Below are 15,633 nucleotides of genomic sequence, written 5' to 3' on the forward strand. Positions count from 1 at the left end.
TCTCGTGGATTACAGTAAAGCAGAATTTATCAGGACTGCAGAGAAGCCGGGGGCATCGCTTTTGGTTTCTGATCACAGCTCTACCTTCCTCCACCAAGAAAACAGCAAATGATTAGTCATATAGTACTTATTGATTTAGTAGTCTTCGTTTATAAAATTATGTTTCCCAGGATTGTTCTTTTTTTTTATTATTATTATTATTATTACTGAAGCAAATTGTAACACACTAAATTGGAAGCTGGTTAACTCCTCCCTATCTCTGCTTTTATAGCTCATTTTCTCACTGATTGAACAAAAGCCATCAAGTGAGAACTGTTTTTTCTAAACACAGAAAATAAAAGTCAGGCTTCATAAGGATGTATCATGCTCAGATCGTTTGTGCTTCCTTCCTTCTCACCACCTGCTGCAATTCCTACCCTTCTTTCCCAACCGTTTTACCCTAATTTTTATGTGAGAATATCTATTAACAGAATCATACAGCAGATAACTGATGATAACAAGTACATTTGAATAAACAGTCACACAAAACACATTTTCTATTCCTACGACCAGGAGGGAGATAACAGTTTCGTTTGTCCTCCAGATCAGAGCAGGACCAGATAATCTCAAAGCCTTGCTCCCTCTGCTCTACAGGTACACTCCTGCTTTTCAAGGAGTACTCGGATGAAGTACAATAGGAAGCTCCAGTCTGCTTTCCATGCAGATGATTTCCAGAGACTCAGGAAGAGGAAAGAACATCACTGGAACAAGGACCACAGGGATGGATTCAGATGACATTGGACAGGAAGGGGAGATCGTTCACGGCTGCTCCTATGACATCAGTAGGGCCAGCTGGTGATGTTAACTGATATACAGGAACAGCTGAAACATTGCTAACTGTCTATCACAGAGTGCTTTTTGCCATGGGTTTTGCTTATCGCACACAGTGTGCAGCAGTGCCTGGAGCAGCCCCAGCCTTTACACTGCACGGTACTATTGACACTGTGAGTGATTTATAACAAAGCCAAACATGACACAGAAATAGGGTGGGGAAATTTATTAAGGGATATAATAAACATATGTATAATAATAATAAATAAATAAATAATATTATATCATAAAATAAACTATATAAATAATACTCCCGAGGCATCACTAGGGCTGGCTGGTGATGTGCCGGGCCCGACGTGTTACCCGGGAGCGGCTCCGGCCCTGGGCTGGCCCTCGCCGCCTGGACCGGCTCGTGCGGCGTCTTCGGGGCTGGCTGCCGGTCTCTGCAGCCCGACGATGGAGAGGCGAGCGGCTTCGAGTCCGGGCCCGCGCTGGATGTCTGGATGGGCTTCCGTCGGCTGTTCTGGAAGCCCTGGAGGACCCTGGTGCTGCCGGTGTGGTGTAGCTGCAGCTCTGAGCACCTGGGCTTGCTGTCTGCCTGCTCCCAAGGTGTCTCTGGGGCCGGCTCAGAGATTCTGGGGCCCAGTGCCGCAATGGAGAGCGGCTTCTTGTCTGGGCCCGCAGTCCCTGCCTGCACCTGAGGTTGTATCCCAGTGCAGGGCAGCTCCTCGAGGACCGAGAGGTCCCCTGGCTGGCAGAGTCTGAGCTGCTGCTCTCAGCAATTGGGGCAGCATTATGGATTCTTCTACGGTGTCTTCTTGACTCATTAAAGGTGTTTTCATCCCTCTGTAGATGTGGCATGCCTCTCCTGTGGTCCGTCCTGCGCTGGATGGACAGGCCGCTGCTCTCAGGCACACAAGACTGGATAGCTGGCTCCGATGGTGCCTGTCTGGTGGTGATGGAGCTGCTGCTCTCTGTTGTCAAAGAGCTTTCGGTTGCCTGCAGTCCGTGCTCGCTGGTGGTGTCGGAGCTGCTGCTCTCGGGTGTCAGGGAGCTCTGAGATGGCTGCAGTCCCTGCTGGCTGGTGGTGCCGAGGCCAGCAAGAGCTGAGCTGGTGCTGGAGGCTGTAAGGGAAGGCAGGAAGGTGAGCAGGATGGAATTCCAGCCATGGGGTGGAACTGGCTCCCGTTTATCCCGGGATGGAGGGATTTGAGCAGGGCCGCTCTGAGCAGCCGCTGCCAGGCCTGGCCTGGCCCCAGCCCAGCAGCACGCGGCTGTTTGCCTCTTACAGGTGCCCTCTCCAGCACAGACGTTGCAATCCCATTCGGTTCTGCTATTACTCAGGTAGGAGCAACGGCGGTGTGTGCCTCGTGCAGCACAGTAGCTGCAGAGGAGCAGCTGCCAGGGCCTGTGGAAAGCAACAGGTTGTGGCCGTGAGGACAAAGTGCCGTGAGCCAGGGAGTGCCCGGCACAGCTCTGGTGCTCAGTCTGTGCTCCCCCAGCCCGTGGTGAGGCTGCGATGCCACATAGAGCCCCAGAGGGCAGCTGAGGACACTCACCCCTCTCCTGACCGCAATCTGCCATAGGGGTAAAGGCAGTTTCTGGCATGGCACCGTCGATACCAAACTGCCAGCGCTTCATAGACGTTGTTGTCGTAGAATTCTGGAAATCTGCCAGAGAAGGGAGGGAATGTGATGAGCGCTCACTGACCCAGAACTAAAACTAACCCATGAAATCCATCCCCATCCACCTTATCCCTGCTTCCAGCTTCCCAATGACACTGAGGCCCATGTTAATGGCTGCCAAGGGCCAGGCCTTGCGGGGCAGTCCTTGGGCAGGCACAGCTCATGTGCCCTCACATCTCAAGAGCTGGATGAAAGACACCAACCTGTCTGGGATATGGATCCCCACAGTCAGCAAGTCTCGAAGAAATGTCTGTCTCTCTCTGCAGTGGGGGCACTGGATGCTGAGATACCCAGAGCTCAAGGCCATTCTCTGCAGCAGAAACACAAGCAGTGTGGGTGTGAGCCGGGCCTGGTTCTGCTGAGCGCCTGCGGTGCCCACAGGGCGAGGGGAGGGCTCCTACCTGGATGCAGGCCCGGTGGAACCAGGCGTGCTGGCAGGCTGCGCACACCATGGTGCTGTACGACCTGCTGTCACCTACAGGCTCCATGCAGATGACACAGGTTGTGTCCGGCTCCGGTGCTGCCTGCACTGCCTGCTGTGGGCGGTGCACCCTGCAGAAGGACCTGGAGGAAGATGGAAGGGATGGGCGAGGTGAGAAGGGCTGCCAGGAGGGCAGAGGAATGGGAAGGAGCCCCAGGCCTTGGCTCTGGCTCTGTCAGGCTGCTGGGAGGTGTCACAGCGCGTTCCTTGCTGCTTTGGCTGGTGCTGACAGCAGGGTTAGAGGCCCACAGGACACACCTGGCAGCCCTTACCTGAACACTCCAAAGTACTGGGTGACACATTGGCCCTCGTGGGCGCAGGGGAGATGGAAGCTCCTCTCACATCCCGGCTCTGCGCAGGTGATGCTGGCCCCCAAAGTGCCACAGACGAAGCAGAACTGGAAAGAGCAGAGCAGCCCCATCAGCTGCAGGCTCAGGGCCTACGCAGTGGGCCCCGCACCTCTGGGCAGGGCTTAGGATGCGGGCAGGGCTGGGTGGCACTCTGCAGAGCTGCCTTGTGAACAGGGCTGGTCTGCAAGAGCAGGGATTTCTCCTGGAGCTGGGAGGAGGGGCTGGGATTGCTTTCTGGGGACCAGGCTGAGCTCTACTGGCACCAAGCTCCCTGTTCCGGTCCAGTGCTCACCGTCTGTGTTGCCTCCCACACTGTGCGTATCAGGTCTTCAAAGCAAAAACGTGCCTCATGATTATCTTGCGCGTTTTCACAAAGACCGCTGGCAAATCTCTGTACAGGAGGAAAGAGCACGGTCGAGTTAGGGCAGAAAGGAGGGAATCACTGATGGGAGGAAGGTGGCAGGAGACTCAAGGGAACTCACCGCACAAAATTCATGGTAATACAGTCTACGAATCCTCTTTCTGTGGCCAAGGATGTCCGAGTCTTCATCCTGTAGGCCACAGAGCACGCATGCTGGAGAGGAGAGAGTAACAGCAGTGAGCGCCTTGCAGGGCCAGGTGCCCCCGGGGGCTGTCCCAGGGGCTGCTCTGTGCCGGCTGTGCCAGCTGAGGGGTAGGGCCGCAGGCTGTGGATGCAGGGATACTTGGCTCTCACCTGGCTCTCCCGAGCCGGCAGCCTCCTGTGTGCGCGTCAACCGCAACCAAGTGCAGAGTGTCTGTCCCATCACTGCTGGGCTTCGTCCTCTGCGTGCAAACCTATGGAGAAGCGGGACGAGGCTGAGCCCCTTCCTCCCTGCTCACCTCACCGGTTCGCACTGAGCTCGGCCTGAGCCCTGCAGCCTCAGCTCTGCTCCACAGCCCACATGTCACAATGGCCGTTCAATTCTGATGCAATTCTTGGATGACCTCAGCCCCGTGAGGTGTGATGGCATCACAGAGGGTGGCACGGAACGGCCATTGTGACACATTGGCTGTGGATCAGAGCTGAGGCTGTGGGGCTCAGGCCGAGCTCAGTGCGAACCGGTGAGGTGAGCAGGGAGGAAGGGGCTCAGCCTCGTCCCGCTTCTCCATAGGTTGGCACGCAGAGGACGAAGCCCAGCAGTGATGGGACAGACACTCTGCACTTGGTTGAGGTCGACGCGCGGCTTGGGAGAGCCAGGTGAGAGCCAAGTATCCCTGCATCCACGGCCTGCGGCCCTGCCCCTCAGCTGGCACAGCCGGCACAGAGCAGCCCCTGGGACAGCCCCCGGGGGCACCTGGCCCTGCAAGGCGCTCATTGCTGTTACTCTCTCCTCTCCAGCATGCGTGCTCTGTGGCCTACAGGATGAAGACTCGGACATCCTTGGCCGCAGAAAGAGGATTCGTAGACTGTATTACCATGAATTTTGTGCGGTGAGTTCCCTTGAGTCTCCTGCCACCTTCCTCCCATCAGTGATTCCCTCCTTTCTGCCCTAACTCGACCGTGCTCTTTCCTCCTGTACAGAGATTTGCCAGCGGTCTTTGTGAAAACGCGCAAGATAATCATGAGGCACGTTTTTGCTTTGAAGACCTGATACGCACAGTGATGGAGGCAAAGCAGACGGTGAGCACTGGACCGGAACAGGGAGCTTGGTGCCAGTAGAGCTCAGCCTGGTCCCCAGAAAGCAATCCCAGCCCCTCCTCCCAGCTCCAGGAGAAATCCCTGCTCTTGCAGACCAGCCCTGTTCACAAGGCAGCTCTGCAGAGTGCCACCCAGCCCTGCCCGCATCCTATGCCCTGCCCAGAGGTGCGGGGCCCACTGCGTAGGCCCTGAGCCTGCAGCTGATGGGGGCTGCTCTGCTCTTTCCAGTTCTGCTTCGTCTGTGGCAGTTTGGGGGCCAGCATCACCTGCGCAGAGCCGGGATGTGAGAGGAGCTTCCATCTCCCCTGCGCCTACGAGGGCCAGTGTGTCACCCAGTACTTGGGGGAGTTTAGGTAAGAGCTGCCAGGTGTGTCCTGTGGGCCTCCAACCCTGCTTTCAGCACCAGCCAAAGCAGCAAGGAACGCGCTGTGACACCTCCCAGCAGCCTGACAGAGCCAGAGCCAAGGCCTGGGGCTCCTTCCCATTCCTCTGCCCTCCTGGCAGCCCTTCTCACCTCGCCCATCCCTTCCATCTTCCCCCAGGTCCTTCTGCAGGGAGCACAGCCCACAGCAGGCAGTGCAGGCAGCACCGGAGCCGGACACGACCTGTGTCATCTGCATGGAGCCTGTAGGTGACAGCAGGTCGTACAGCACCATGTCATGCCCAGCCTGCCAGCACGCCTGGTTCCACCGGGCCTGCATCCAGGTAGGAGCCCTCCCCTCGCCCCGCGGGTACCGCAGGCGCTCAGCAGAACCAGGCCCAGCTCACACCCACACTGCTTGTGTTTCTGCTGCAGAGAATGGCCTTGAGCTCTGGGATTCTCAACTTCCACTGCCCCCACTGCAGAGACATAATGATGTTTCTTCGAGACTTGCTGACTGTGGGGATCCATATCCCAGACAGGTTGGTGTCTTTCATCCAGCTCTTGAGATGTGAGGGCACATGAGCTGTGCCTGCCCAAGGACTGCCCCGCAAGGCCTGGCCCTTGGCAGCCGTTAACATGGGCCTCAGTGTCATTGGGAAGCAGGGATAAGGTGGATGGGGATGGATTTCATGGGTTAGTTTTAGTTCTGAGTCAGTGAGCGCTCATCACATTCCCTCCCTTCTCTGGCAGTGTTGAAGAATGGGAGGAGAACAACGCCTATGAAGCGCTGGCAGTTTGGTATCGACGGTGCCATGCCAGAAACTGCCTTTACCCCTATGGCAGATTGCGGTCAGGAGAGGGGTGAGTGTCCTCAGCTGCCCTCTGGGGCTCTACGTGGCATCGCAGCCTCACCACGGGCTGGGGGAGCACAGACTGAGCACCAGAGCTGTGACGGGCACTCCCTGGCTCACGGCACTTTGTCCTCACGGCCACAACCTGTTGCTTTCCACAGGCCCTGGCAGCTGCTCCTCTGCAGCTACTGTGCTGCACGAGGCACACACCGCCGTTGCTCCTACCTGATTGATAGCAGAACCGAATGGGAGTGCAACGCCTGTGCTGGAGAGGGCACCTGTAAGAGGCAAACAGCCGCGTGCTGCTGGGCTGGGGCCAGGCCAGGCCTGGCAGCGGCTGCTCAGAGCGGCCCTGCTCAAATCCCTCCATCCCGGGATAAACGGGAGCCAGTTCCACCCCATGGCTGGAATTCCATCCTGCTCACCTTCCTGCCTTCCCTTACAGCCTCCAGCACCAGCTCAGCTCTTGCTGGCCTCGGCACCACCAGCCAGCAGGGACTGCAGCCATCTCAGAGCTCCCTGACACCCGAGAGCAGCAGCTCCGACACCACCAGCGAGCATGGACTGCAGGCAACCGAAAGCTCTTTGACAACAGAGAGCAGCAGCTCCATCACCACCAGACAGGCACCATCGGAGCCAGCTATCCAGTCTTGTGTGCCTGAGAGCAGCGGCCTGTCCATCCAGCGCAGGACGGACCGCAGGAGAGGCATGCCACATCTACAGAGGGATGAAAACACCTTTAATGAGTCAAGAAGGCACCGTAGAAGAATCCATAATGCTGCCCCAATTGCTGAGAGCAGCAGCTCAGACTCTGCCAGCCAGGGGACCTCTCGGTCCTCGAGGAGCTGCCCTGCACTGGGATACAACCTCAGGTGCAGGCAGGGACTGCGGGCCCAGACAAGAAGCCGCTCTCCATTGTGGCACTGGGCCCCAGAATCTCTGAGCCAGCCCCAGAGACACCTTGGGAGCAGGCAGACAGCAAGCCCAGGTGCTCAGAGCTGCAGCTACACCACACCGGCAGCACCAGGGTCCTCCAGGGCTTCCAGAACAGCCGACGGAAGCCCATCCAGACATCCAGCGTGGGCCCGGACTCGAAGCCGCTCGCCTCTCCATCGTCGGGCTGCAGAGACCGGCAGCCAGCCCCGAAGACGCCGCACGAGCCGGTCCAGGCGGCGAGGGCCAGCCCAGGGCCGGAGCCGCTCCCGGGTAACACGTCGGGCCCGGCACATCACCAGCCAGCCCTAGTGATGCCGCAGGAGTATTATTTATATAGTTTATTTTATGATATAATAATATTTATTTATTTATTATTATTATACATATGTTTATTATATCCCTTAATAAATTTCCCCACCCTATTTCTGTGTCATGTTTGGCTTTGTTATAAATCACTCGCAATGTCAATAGTACCGTGCAGTGTAAAGGCCGGGGCTGCTCCAGGCACTGCTGCACACTGTGTGCGATAAGCAAAACCCATGGCAAAAAGCACTCTGTGATAGACAGTTAGCAATGTTTCAGCTGTTCCTGTATATCAGTTAACATCACCAGCTGGCCCTACTGATGTCATAGGAGCAGTATGTACAATTTCTCCTTCCTATCCAATGTCATCTGAATCCATCCCAATAAAACTTAATTCCAGGTGCCAATTAAATCGCTATGTGGCAAAAAAAAACCCTGGAACTCCTGCACTTCCACCAGCCTCTCATCCACATATTTATGAGATGGGTTTTCTTGTTCCTCTTACAAGGCAAGAGGATGCAATTGCCAGTCTGCCTTGGATTGAAGCGATAGCTGATGCTGCGCAGAAGAAAGGAATGCTCTCTCATAGAATGTCACATCATAATTTTGAGTAATCCCTGCAGAGATGAACTACATCAGTCTAAGTGAAAAAAAGCTTCCAGGCAACTTACAAGAGTGGGAAAATGGTTGTTTGGGTCAGAGAGGTCGAATTCTGAGAATCTGAGAGGTGAACTCTTATGAACGGTAAAGTCTGGGAGAGGAAGATTAAAATTAAGCAAGGGTGGGGCTTTTGTTGTGTTCATGTGCTGAGCTTCCAATATAACCGTGCTCCAAGAAGAATGATAGAATAAACCAAGGGAATGGGTGTTGTAATCAATGACTGTTGTGACAGTCCACCGATAAGTATTAAATTGCAGTCATTGTTCTGGATATTTGTTCAAAGCTTTGCTAAGCTCTTTTCCTTCTCAGTCTTTGCCCAGTGACCTTCATTTAGCCTCCTTAACAGGCATGGCTGGGACAGCCAGGCATACATCCCCTAACTGGTAAAGATAAATAGATTCATAGAATTGTTGGGTCTGAATTGCATCCACAGCATGTGTGCTCTGAGGATATACTCTTTAGCTCAGGCAGAAGTTATGGGCTTGAATTTTTGGGTGAAATTCTTTGGCCTAAGCCATGTGACGAGCCAGCCTCAGCTATCTAATACACACTTCTGGCTTTAAAATCCACGAATCCATGAAAGAAAAGCCATCTGTTTTATGCTTTGTTATGTTTTGTTTTTTTCCTGCAAGCCTGCTATCTCTCCAGGCTACCTATACTCAGCTTTCAGCATCTTCAAGCTTAAAGAGTCTTAGTGATTACCATTCTACCATTTTGCACCTCCCAGGCTTTTGCATGGAGGCCTCCAGAGACTGGAGCGAAACAAAGTTTAGTTGTCATTCCAGTTCACCAGTCAAACTGTAGGCTGGCTGACTGCAATGGTATCGTCATCAGCACAGAATGACAGAGCTGGTTCTTGAGAATGAGCTGGAGACTGGTGACACTGCTCAGTAGAAATGGCATCGGAAAGCTGAGAGGTCTTAACAGCAGTCTTACCCTTCAGCTTCTTCCATTTTCATTCCTATATTGTGCTTTCAATTAATCAGGCTTCTGGTCCATCAGCACCTTAAGAATAATCCTGCTATCCATGCTCTGTATCTCCTTCTCAATAACTTAAAGATGGATTCTTACTTAAACTGGTGCCATTTCATTGCCTGCAGTGGGGTCACTTGGAATTGCCATAGGTCCATGGGGAGGAACACTGTCCACTTTACGTAGTCCCCATTTCACCCTCACAAAAGCTCATTTGTTTTTATTTTTCCAGGCTCTAATTGAACCAAGCCATAGTTTCCGCTACCTCTGGAATCAATATTTTCTCTGTCTTCTGACACTTCTTTTTTTTATTTTATTTTTACATGCGGTCTCCAAAAGGGTATAATTTACTGTTAATACCATGCAATCAAAGACAATGGCAGGATCCCTGAGAGCAGAGCAATCCTGGCTTCCTAATCATGGCCCTCAGGCTCCACAGAAGAATTACAATCCTGCTCAAGGAACAGAGAATGCTTTCTCTTGTGAGCACAGCTTAGTATTTTAAAGCAGGAAAATCTATGTCTCTCTTTGCTCAGAAGGACATGGCTTCAAGTTGAATCACCCCTTGGGAAGTAAGAAATGAAGATTCTCTGGTTGGGAAAAGCAGGATGAGTGCAAAATAGCCCATACTGCATTACTACATGTCCTTTGTGTTAGAAAGGGTACCTGTAAGCATGCAAGGCCACTTCCAGCCCTGTTTGGTGACTGCACTGAGGTTCTGCCTTGCTGGGAGCTGATGCAGCAGGCTAAATTCATGGCTCTGTCTGCTGAATAATTGCTATTCCCAGCAGAGTAATAATGCCAAAGGGGTTCCTGCTGCATTTCCACACTCAGGAGATCAGTGCCATGTAACACCTCTGACTTCTGGGGAACAATAGTGCTGCCCTAGGACCTAAATAAACAGAGCTCATAGTTACAAACTCATGCTTTAAGATGTCCCTAAAACACACAGGTATTCATGTGGGCTTTTACTGGCTGTGGAAAGCTTTCAGTTTTGGTGAAAGGAATCTGGATATGCTGTAGCAGTGATGCATTTCTTTCTGAACTGTTCTCTCTTGAACCCTGTCATCCCCTGCTCGCTATGGCTTTGCTGGAAAACAATTGCCTTCACTAAATAAAATAAAAATGACCAGAACGTGTCAAGTGAGAAGCAATAAGCAAAGCAGCCAGACACAAAAGACTATAGAGAAAGGGTAGGAAGTATTCCTTACTTTCTACAAGCATAAAGAGATGTAACCTGCTGCTGCAGCAACAGTTATCCCACCAGTTATGGAGAGTACCAATGATGGTTCTTTTAAAGGTTGAGACCAAGTGGAACAACACTATGGCACAGCATCGGGGTGGTTTGCACCCAGAAATGATGGCAGCCATGTCAAAGGGCTCCTCCTCTCGAGCTGCCTGTAATTATCCCTCTGCCAGGGGAGGCCAGTTTGGGTGGGATGACCAGTGAAAGCTGCTATGTGCTCCAGAGCAAGGCTCTGAGCTCTGCACACATCAAGCAGCCCTTACACATCTCACCCAATAACTAGCAGGAATCTGTGATCTGTCCCTCCTTGCCAATGGCTGTCAATGAAGATGAGAGAGTTATTTTCCCTCATCTTTCTGTTCCCATCCCAAGCTCCATCTCAAGAATTCCTTTTGCAATGGATTCTTGAGAATCAGGGGAATATAGCAATAGAAAGGTCACTCAGCACATGCTCTGTTTATGGCATGATTCCCTATAGATTTGCTGCAGACTGTCCAAGAAGAGCTGGTATCGTGCACGCTGGTATTGAGAACACAAGAGAGATGTAAATAAATTGCAGAGAATCCAGTAAAGGTGCAGCATAAGTCCATGCAAAAAATCAGAGCTATTGGCTTTGATCTTTTGACTCCCAAGGAATGGAAGAATGTGTCTCTGAGAAGGGCAACCCAGGGAGAGAGGATATTGGTAAGTATATAGTGCATTCAGGAGGAACTGAAGGGGAACAAAGGCATGTCCAACAGTGTGTCTATGTGCTGCAGACAGGCAATTACTCTATAAATCACAGTTAAAGGAGACTTCTGCTAGCCAGCACTAACCACAGTCCCTTACCTTCTGCGAGGATCAGCCACTGTGATTGCAGGCAAAGACAGAGTGCTGGTAAGGCAAACCCAACTATTCAGACAGATAGACAGGCATCAGCACAAACCCTCAGACCACAGGTCCCTGACTGCAGTCGCCTTGAAGGGACAAGTTCTGAAAGTGGCACAGATGAGATGATGGGATACCTGACCTGAAGGGGGTGGCCACAAGGGCATGATGAGGAGCGCTGGCTAAACCACTTATCATGATGGCTTCACTGCTGGTAACAGTCATGCACTATTAGTGCTGAAAGATTTTCCTGCCCTAACGGCTAGGATTTTAAGAATCTATTTAAGTTTGATAGTCTATAGCCCATCACTGGGAGTCTGCTTAATGATGTGATTGCTCTTCTTTGTATTGGAATTGCTGACAGATCCTTAACTATTATGGTGCTTACCAGCAGTAACCATTTAAATAGAAAGAAGGAGCAGAGCATAGACTTGTGCTGTTTGAATTTGATTTACCCAGCAGCAGAAAGAAAGTTCAGTGTACAGATCCTTGCTACACTATCTAGCCTACGAGTCTGCCCTGCTCTTTGTATATCCGTATACTACAGTTAGAAAGTACATTATCCTGGAGGAAGGACGCTGCATTGATAGGAATTCTGGGGCTGGTTGTTTTTTGAACTGCAATATGTGGCACTGTAATTCTGTCAGTGATTTAAATGCACGGATTGTTGGAAGTAACCGCGGGAGACAAGTCTCATGCTATCATGGTCAACAAGCCTCGTTTATTAGGTGTTACAACATCTCATTTATACAATCAGTAATAAGTTCATGCATATTGCAAAAGTTAAGCTCAGGATTGGTGAATTAGACATTACTTCATCTGACCTTTGTGGTTAGTCTTATAGATACTTTTTCTTTGCAGCTTTGTCTACACCTTGCTACACATCTTGCTTTTCCCTTAGGCCGTCCTTGCTTCTAGATACATATTTCATCTTTAGCTACATACCCTGTCTTTTCACATCCTGATTTCTTCTCAGCTGCGTAGCCCATGATCGGCCCTAGAATAGACCGTCTTTGTCTTTAATCACGTTCATTCTTTTACAATTTAACTAGTGGAATCTCTTCATGTCCTTTCTCATGAAGCCATTCTGCATAAACACTCTCCACATTTCCCCCGTTTTCTTTTAAAATGAAAAGGCTCAGTTCAACGACCGATTAATCATATTTAACAAGCAATTCAGTTCAATTGTTCAATTAGTTCTCATGTAGTTTTATCCTGCTCCATAGCTGCTGCTCTGTGAACTTCTCATCTCGATCCATGACTGCTGCTCCATAAAATTCTTCTTGTATTACAACAATTCCAAGATACTGCCTATAGAATAACAACACTACTTATATTAATGACATAACTATTATAACTCAATCAAGACCTCGATTGACAATACTCTAAAAGTGAAAAAAGAGACAAGTCAAATACAACATAACAACATTACTGTTAAACCTACTAAAAAGAACAAACATGTTTGTACTGCAACCTAAGTTTCTGCAACCTGAAAATAAATCCGTGAGGGTCCCATTGTGTTAATCTGTAACTGATCAGGAAAAGTCTTCAATTTTCATATACTCTGATATATTGATTTTAATGACCACTAAAATTTGTGCAATAAATGCTTTTAAGATGCTCATAACCATGCTCTACCAACTGAGTTATCCGGGCTAATAATTGATTAATGAACGTGCAATTTATGAAGTAGCATGTCAAATAGAACCAATTTTAGAGGACAAACGTACTAGAGTATCACTAGGGGCATTAATAGTCATTGACCCTTGAGAAACAGCAAGCCATGTTGGTGGTGGATGCGACAGGTAGTGCCAGCAGGGCGTCCCCTGCTTCAAGGTGCACATTTCCTCTCTCACCCATCACAGATTCTCTCCTGCATTCAGAGTCTGAAGGATTTCTTCCAGTTGTACACCATATCCGCATGGCCAGTGCGTGATATAGAGCCCAAGTGGAACACCTGCTTAGAAAACAGAATAAACTATCAAATTTAGTTCTATTAGCGTGCACTTTTGTCTAAAATGATGCATGGTTATATTTTCAGATCCCAATTAATTGGATGTAAAATAGGTATCCGTTATATGATACAGGGTCATCTCTTTGACTAGAATTCCTTTCCAGGTTTTGTCTTTGCAAATTAAGAAAAGCTAATTAATAGGCTAATAACATCATAACCAAACAGTACTAAAACATTAAAAGATCTATTCCTGTAGATTCTAGCATTGATTACATCAAATCCTGTTTAATACACATCTGATCTATTACTAAAATAGAAGAAGCACACAACATCCTAGCTAATGCCTTAAACTCTAAATCTTGAGACTGCATTGGTAAAACAGAAAATCACACACTATGTCAAACTATTACTAATATTATCTATAACACAGCAAGTTACAAAGCAATACCACTAAGTAATAAACACACAATTACAATTACTATAAAGGCTGGATGCTATTTTCTGCCTTCAGATGAGACCGAAGATATCATGCTGGAACCCACATAGGGCCAGTCCCTGTGGAAATATGAGCATATTCACGACCCCAAGTTGTCAGTGGTAGAGGACAGTCCCAAAGTCCTGTGGCCATATTCCAAACATTAACCATAGGCTGTTCCTTTAGCACCGGGGAAGCCTCAAAATGATGATCCACATAAGCTGTATCTCTATGAGCACGATTCAAAAAATTCAGCACAAACAAAACAAGCAAAACCTTACATAATATTTCTTGTAGTGTGCCTCCCATATTCCCCCTTTTTTGTTTATTAATAAGAATGGATTTCAATGTTTGATAAATGTGATCAGTAATAGCTTGTCCAGTGGGAGAATGAGCAATGGCTGTAGTATGTTTAACACACCCTTCTTGGAGGAAAGTTTGAGTGGCCTTAGAGGTATACGCAGGCCCATTATCTGTTTTTGTAGTATGTGGGATTCCCATAGCAGCATAAGCAGATAACCAGTGTTTACGGGTGTCATGACTGAGTTCACCTGTATGTGCTGTGGCAAATATGTAAGAAGAATGAATATCTATTGTTACATGTGCATATTTTAGACGGCCAAATTCAGGAATGTGAGTGACATTTGTCTGACACAGTTGAAGAGGTGCTGTGCCACATGGATTTGTCCGAGTCTGAGGCAAAGAGGTATCAGTCAAATTATGTAGCTGATATTCAGTCATAAACACGGTGTATTGCATAGGAGAGAGGATCATTCTTAACACAGTTTTCCAATCGTGAGGGGTCATAGCGTAAGTGTCACTGTTTGTAACCAAAAGATTGTATGTAAAGGCTGACTGAACTCTGTATGTTCTCACTGACTCCCTTAGCTCCTTCACTGCCTCATAAGGCAGGGATTCCAAATGGGGGACCTGATTAGGAAAGGTTTGCAACGTGTCAGCATCACCCCTTAATATTGTTTCTTCTCTGCATTGCTCTAAGACATCACAGTACGCTGTAGGGAAATTTGTCATTCCTGCTCCCTTCAAAGTATCATCAGGAGGAAATGCGTCCGATTCGCTTTCTGGATCTACTGGACCTGGGTCACAACAATCCCCTGGTTTCAGTCCATCCGTGTCTTTAACCACGTTACACACGGGCTGCAGAGACACAGCCGCGCACGACGAGGGAGGGGCGGCATGGCGAGGTGCAGAGAACGACGTGGGCGAAGCAGAGGGCGGGGGTGCTGTAGAGACCGACAACGCGACGAGCGACGTGTGCGGGGGGGCAAGCGGCCGCTGGCTGGGAACGGCAGCTTGTATCGGAGCGCGGCCGCTGTTCTTTCGTGCGCTGCTTCTCACGTTTCCCGACTTCCTATAGCATACAGCAGCGTTGTGGGTGTTGGATTGACACTTGCTGCGCCAAATCCCAGTGGCTTGGCACTCGTGACGGATGTGGCCAGTTTTTTCACAACGGAAACATTTCATGAGGGAGCTGATCTGCGAGCGTGGGCTTGTAGCGACTGCAGCTTGGAGGGGTGCAAGGGCTGCTAACACTTGATTCTGAGAAGCCTCAGCCTGTGCCTTTAATCCTGCCCCTAGCTCTTTAATAGCCTCAACTATGAAAGCCTGAGCCCCTGTGGGCACGCTCGATAGTCTGTCTAACGCCTCCTCTATTGTCCAGTTACTCCTCAAAGTACTTAGAATGCCATGAGCTGTAGCATTACAATTCTGAAGTGCACAATGTTTTAGCATTATTTCCCTCATGTACTCTGGTACTCCAGCCTTCTCTATGGCTCCAGCTACCTTATCTAGAAACGCTCCAAAATCCTCATTTCTTCCCTGCCGGATTCCCATATAAGACAACAACCCACCTGGTGCCTTGATCTTATCCATAGCCTGCCTGGCCAGATGCATTGACTCCCTACATTTAGCTGGTCCTAATAAAGCCTGGGCCTCCGTCCGGATGAAAGGACCCACCCCTAAAAGTTCTTCAACAGTGACATTATACAAGGGATCTCC

General features: G+C 49.9%; 2 protein-coding genes across 2 annotated transcripts; one reads left to right on the top strand and one right to left on the bottom strand.

The window, feature by feature from the left end:
• Nucleotides 1-945: 945 nt before the first annotated feature.
• Nucleotides 946-4,111, bottom strand: LOC146752913 (uncharacterized). Its single transcript, XM_085531223.1, has 8 exons — nt 3,809-4,111; nt 3,619-3,717; nt 3,249-3,373; nt 2,897-3,059; nt 2,699-2,805; nt 2,370-2,480; nt 2,100-2,218; nt 946-1,934 (listed from the first exon to the last, which is right to left on the bottom strand). Exons 1-8 carry the CDS (start codon nt 4,109-4,111, stop codon nt 1,135-1,137), a joined length of 1,827 nt encoding a protein of 608 aa, XP_085387349.1. The 3' UTR covers nt 946-1,134.
• A 290-nt stretch (nt 4,112-4,401) lies between these two features.
• LOC146752914 (uncharacterized) lies at nt 4,402-7,546 on the top strand. The gene is made up of 9 exons (XM_085531026.1): nt 4,402-4,545; nt 4,687-4,778; nt 4,870-4,968; nt 5,215-5,339; nt 5,484-5,691; nt 5,783-5,889; nt 6,101-6,211; nt 6,363-6,481; nt 6,647-7,546. The coding sequence occupies exons 1-9, from the start codon at nt 4,491-4,493 to the stop codon at nt 7,444-7,446; spliced, it is 1,716 nt and encodes a 571-aa protein (XP_085387152.1). The 5' UTR covers nt 4,402-4,490; the 3' UTR covers nt 7,447-7,546.
• Nucleotides 7,547-15,633: the final 8,087 nt, after the last annotated feature.

This window comes from Coturnix japonica, unplaced genomic scaffold (assembly GCF_054131305.1).
Source record: "Coturnix japonica strain WE unplaced genomic scaffold, WE-NBRP24 Scf040, whole genome shotgun sequence".
NCBI lineage: Eukaryota > Metazoa > Chordata > Aves > Galliformes > Phasianidae > Coturnix > Coturnix japonica.

Excerpts from the sequence above, each read along its gene's own strand:
- LOC146752913 (XM_085531223.1), bottom strand. The coding sequence starts at position 4,111 with ATGGGACAGACACTCTGCACTTGGTTGCGGTTGACGCGCACACAGGAG. Across the intron at positions 2,806-2,896 it reads TCCACCGGGCCTGCATCCAG|AGAATGGCCTTGAGCTCTGG; the intron begins GTAGGAGCCCTC and ends TTTCTGCTGCAG. Across the intron at positions 2,219-2,369 it reads AGATTGCGGTCAGGAGAGGG|GCCCTGGCAGCTGCTCCTCT; the intron begins GTGAGTGTCCTC and ends TGCTTTCCACAG.
- LOC146752914 (XM_085531026.1), top strand. The coding sequence starts at position 4,491 with ATGGGACAGACACTCTGCACTTGGTTGAGGTCGACGCGCGGCTTGGGA. Across the intron at positions 4,779-4,869 it reads ATTACCATGAATTTTGTGCG|AGATTTGCCAGCGGTCTTTG; the intron begins GTGAGTTCCCTT and ends CCTCCTGTACAG. Across the intron at positions 6,212-6,362 it reads AGATTGCGGTCAGGAGAGGG|GCCCTGGCAGCTGCTCCTCT; the intron begins GTGAGTGTCCTC and ends TGCTTTCCACAG.